General features: G+C 33.9%; 2 protein-coding genes across 2 annotated transcripts in view; one reads left to right on the top strand and one right to left on the bottom strand.

Moving 5' to 3' along the window:
* hmgb2b (high mobility group box 2b) overlaps positions 1-1,295 on the bottom strand; it is a 5,640-nt gene extending 4,345 nt beyond the window's left edge. Inside the window, exon 1 of the mRNA XM_016466675.1 lies at positions 1,205-1,295. The gene's annotated coding sequence lies outside the window, so the exon portion shown is untranslated. The remainder of the gene's footprint in view (positions 1-1,204) is intronic.
* Positions 1,296-2,095: 800 nt separating this feature from the next.
* The window catches only part of ctc1 (CTS telomere maintenance complex component 1), a 56,715-nt gene continuing 55,312 nt past the window's right edge, over positions 2,096-3,498 (top strand). The window contains exon 1 of the mRNA XM_016466653.1: positions 2,096-2,305. Within this exon, the coding sequence (XP_016322139.1) occupies positions 2,264-2,305 (42 nt within the window). The 5' untranslated portion in view covers positions 2,096-2,263. The remainder of the gene's footprint in view (positions 2,306-3,498) is intronic.

Here is a 3,498-nt window from a genome sequence, read left to right as displayed (position 1 = left end):
GATATCCGATATAATGCAGTTATGAAGGAAGATTCATTATTTTATTTACATAGTGTTTGAAAACAAAACACGCTGTGAGGAGATCAGCTGATTAACAATATTAATCACACACAAACACATATCTTTAAATACGATTTTCAGACATTTTTCTGGATACATTTTGAATAATGTATAAGCATGTAAATATTCATATATTTGTTTATATATATAGCATGCGTATACAAAACATTAAAATATACAAATATAATAACTAAAATATAAATAAACTAAATATTTTAACTAAAATTGAGTAACATTGTGTGTGCATGTTTTAAATGTGTGTGTGTGTATATATATATATATACACACACACACATTTAAAACATGCACACACAATGTTACTCAATTTTAGTTAAAATATTTAGTTTATTTATATTTTAGTTATTATATTTGTATATTTTAATGTTTTGTATACGCATGCTATATATATAAACAAATATATGAATATTTACATGCTTATACATTATTCAAAATGTATCCAGAAAAATGTCTGAAAATCGTATTTAAAGATATGTGTTTGTGTGTGATTAATATTGTTAGTCAGCTGATCTCCTCACAGCGTGTTTTGTTTTCAAACACTATGTAAATAAAATAATGAATCTTCCTTCATAACTGCATTATATCAGATATCAGCAACTAAAAGCTGAAATATGATGCGATCCAGCGCTGAAAACACGCAAATATACCGTTACTGAACATAGAGCAAAAATGCATTAAAATATCGCATTGAGCTGCAGGAACACATAAACCAGCTGTGACTCAGAAACACGAGTTTAAACGCTTGTTCTCGGGTTTGAAGCACTTTAGCTGCAGTTGCTCGGAGGCTTTTGTTAAACAAAGATTCCTCCATGTTTCCTTCCCGCCTAATTCCTCCCCGCCCCTCCCCCATCTCTCCGTCCACACACGGTATATCAGCCACAAACTACACATTAACCCGATACTCGCGTGAAACGGATCGCAGGGCGCCGTTACCGCACCGATTCCCCGTTAAAACGCGGTAACTGCGCTCCGGTGCGGCCTCACGCTAACGTTAACCAGCAAAACACGTATTAAACCGCGCTCTCGCGCTAACGTCATGCGTCCGCTACTAAAACACCGCGCACGTTTAAATCCGCAAACGCGTGTTTAAAACGATTTAAAATATAGTCTAATTAATCTGACAAACCTGTTCTTTATTCTCTGCAGACCAGCTAGCGCCTCTCCTCAGTACTGTGGCTCCCACGTGATTGCTTGTGCTGTGCGTGCGTGACGCGCTCGGCGGACGACAGCCTGTACTCGGCTGCTGATTGGCTCAGCTCGCGGTCAGGGGACGTCCAATCAGCGACCGCGCACAGAGGAATCCGCTGAGCTGATTGGCGGACTGGAACCCTTGGTGTGGTTCGAATGTTTGTAAACGGAAATCACAACGATTATTATAACTATATAAAGTGTAATACAATTTATTATGATATTTAATAATTATAATGTAAATAACATTAACATAATATATAACCACACGAATCATAAAATGTTTTATTAATCGATTCACTTTTGCTTTTTCACAACACTATGGACGCTTGTTTACACCACAGACATAATAAATATTTATTATTTATTATGTCTATGGTTTACACCACCGGAATAAAAATATAAAAAGGTGATTGCGATTTTTCTCTCTCACACATTTTTGTCTCGCAATTATTAATTTATAAACTAAAATATGAACTTGCAATTGCGAAAAATACGAATTGTTAGGTGAAAAAAAGTCGTAGTTGCCTTTTTATATTTTCATTCCGTGGCGAAAATAAGCTTCCATGCAAGTCATACAGGGGAATTAAAATAGTTTTAAAACTATAATATGAATTATTATGATTATTCATTATAATAAAATTAATTTTAATCTACTTAAAAATAATATATACTACACGAACCGTCCGTGCCGAAATCACCTAGCTCTGCACATAAAGGTCGAAAATGATTTGATTTGTTTTCTTGATCGTGATTTAACAAGCTTATTATATACAAGTGTGTCTGGCGCTTGTGTTATTGTCCTCCGCTCCACTTGGCGGCGCAAGAAGACTCGCGTCTGACGCTCGTGACGTCACACACGAACACTCGCAGAAGAAGAGCGGCAGAGTTCAGCGCTCGCGTCTCACAGATCGGCGATAATATTTAATATTTGCGCGCATATTGTGATAAATATAAACGTGACGGTGACAGCGGAAGAGTGTTCGTGTCCAGACGGATGGAGGAGTTTCTAAAGCGCTTTAAAAACCACAGCAGAGCGGTACATTTACTTCAGTCTCAGCTTTCTCACTTTTTAATTAGAAAAATATCAGTTTATCGTAATATGTTTATATTTAAACACGCACGCGTAAATAGTATGTTAATAGTAATTGCAATATAGTAATATATATGTAAGTGTGTGTGTATTAGTGTAGTTTATTTAATTTATTATACCTTTTAATTATGATAAGATGAATTGTATTATTACTAATTATATGTACATCAATTATACCTAATATTTTTCTGTGCAAAAAGTAAATATTAATACTTTTTCTTTTACCATGCTTTACAGAAAGCAGCCACTAAAATGTCATTCAGTGTAACAATGTTGTCAGGCATATTTACCACAAGAATCAGTTTATGATTAGTTTTACCCCAAATACTACTTACTTGTGATTTTTACATTACTGTAAGTGTTTCACTGAATAACAATGCAACATTATTTCACCCACTTTTGGACAATTTATTCTCCCAAAACTTACTTGAAACCTTAAATCAATGAAGCAGAACAGATTTCCACTCTTAATCCGAGGAAACTTTCATAGTAAAAAAATTCCTCAAAACTTCCATCTTTATTTGACCCTCTAACTCTAGCACTCTCTATTCTGATTCTATTTTATCTATTTGTTTTATTTTTATTTATAAAAAACAAACAAACAACAACACTTGACCCTCTAACACTCGCACTCTCTATTATATTTCTGTCTTAACTGCTTGTTTTCTTTTTATTTATTATAAAATGACCATCTAAAACTACCGTTCTCTATTCTTTTTCCTTTAACACTAGCAAAAAAAGACCCTTTAACACTAGCATACCCCAATGCAACATTATTTCACCCACTTTTGGACAATTTATTCTCCCAAAACTTATTTGAAACCTTAAAAATAGTCATATATATATATATATATATATATATATATAGGCCTGTATATACGTATGGTAACTTTCAGTAACGTTAAATTAAAAATGAAACCCCCAAAACTGTATGATAACGAACACGAACTATATGTTTATGCGTGAAATGGGGGACGTCGAATGGCGTAACGTGGTGACGTAATGACGTGTCATTAATCGATCTATGGACTAGAACATGTAAAACAGGAATATTCGAAAAGAAACTAATGTAAACACCTTAATCGTAATATTGTCTTATTCAGAATAAGGTAAATAATTAGATTACTGATGTCCATGTA

Source organism: Sinocyclocheilus anshuiensis, unplaced genomic scaffold (assembly GCF_001515605.1).
Source record: "Sinocyclocheilus anshuiensis isolate Anshui unplaced genomic scaffold, SAMN03320099.WGS_v1.1 scaffold444, whole genome shotgun sequence".
Lineage (NCBI taxonomy): Eukaryota > Metazoa > Chordata > Actinopteri > Cypriniformes > Cyprinidae > Sinocyclocheilus > Sinocyclocheilus anshuiensis.
The sequence above is the reverse complement of the archived record's forward strand: the minus strand, read 5'-3'. Positions and strand labels throughout refer to the sequence as shown.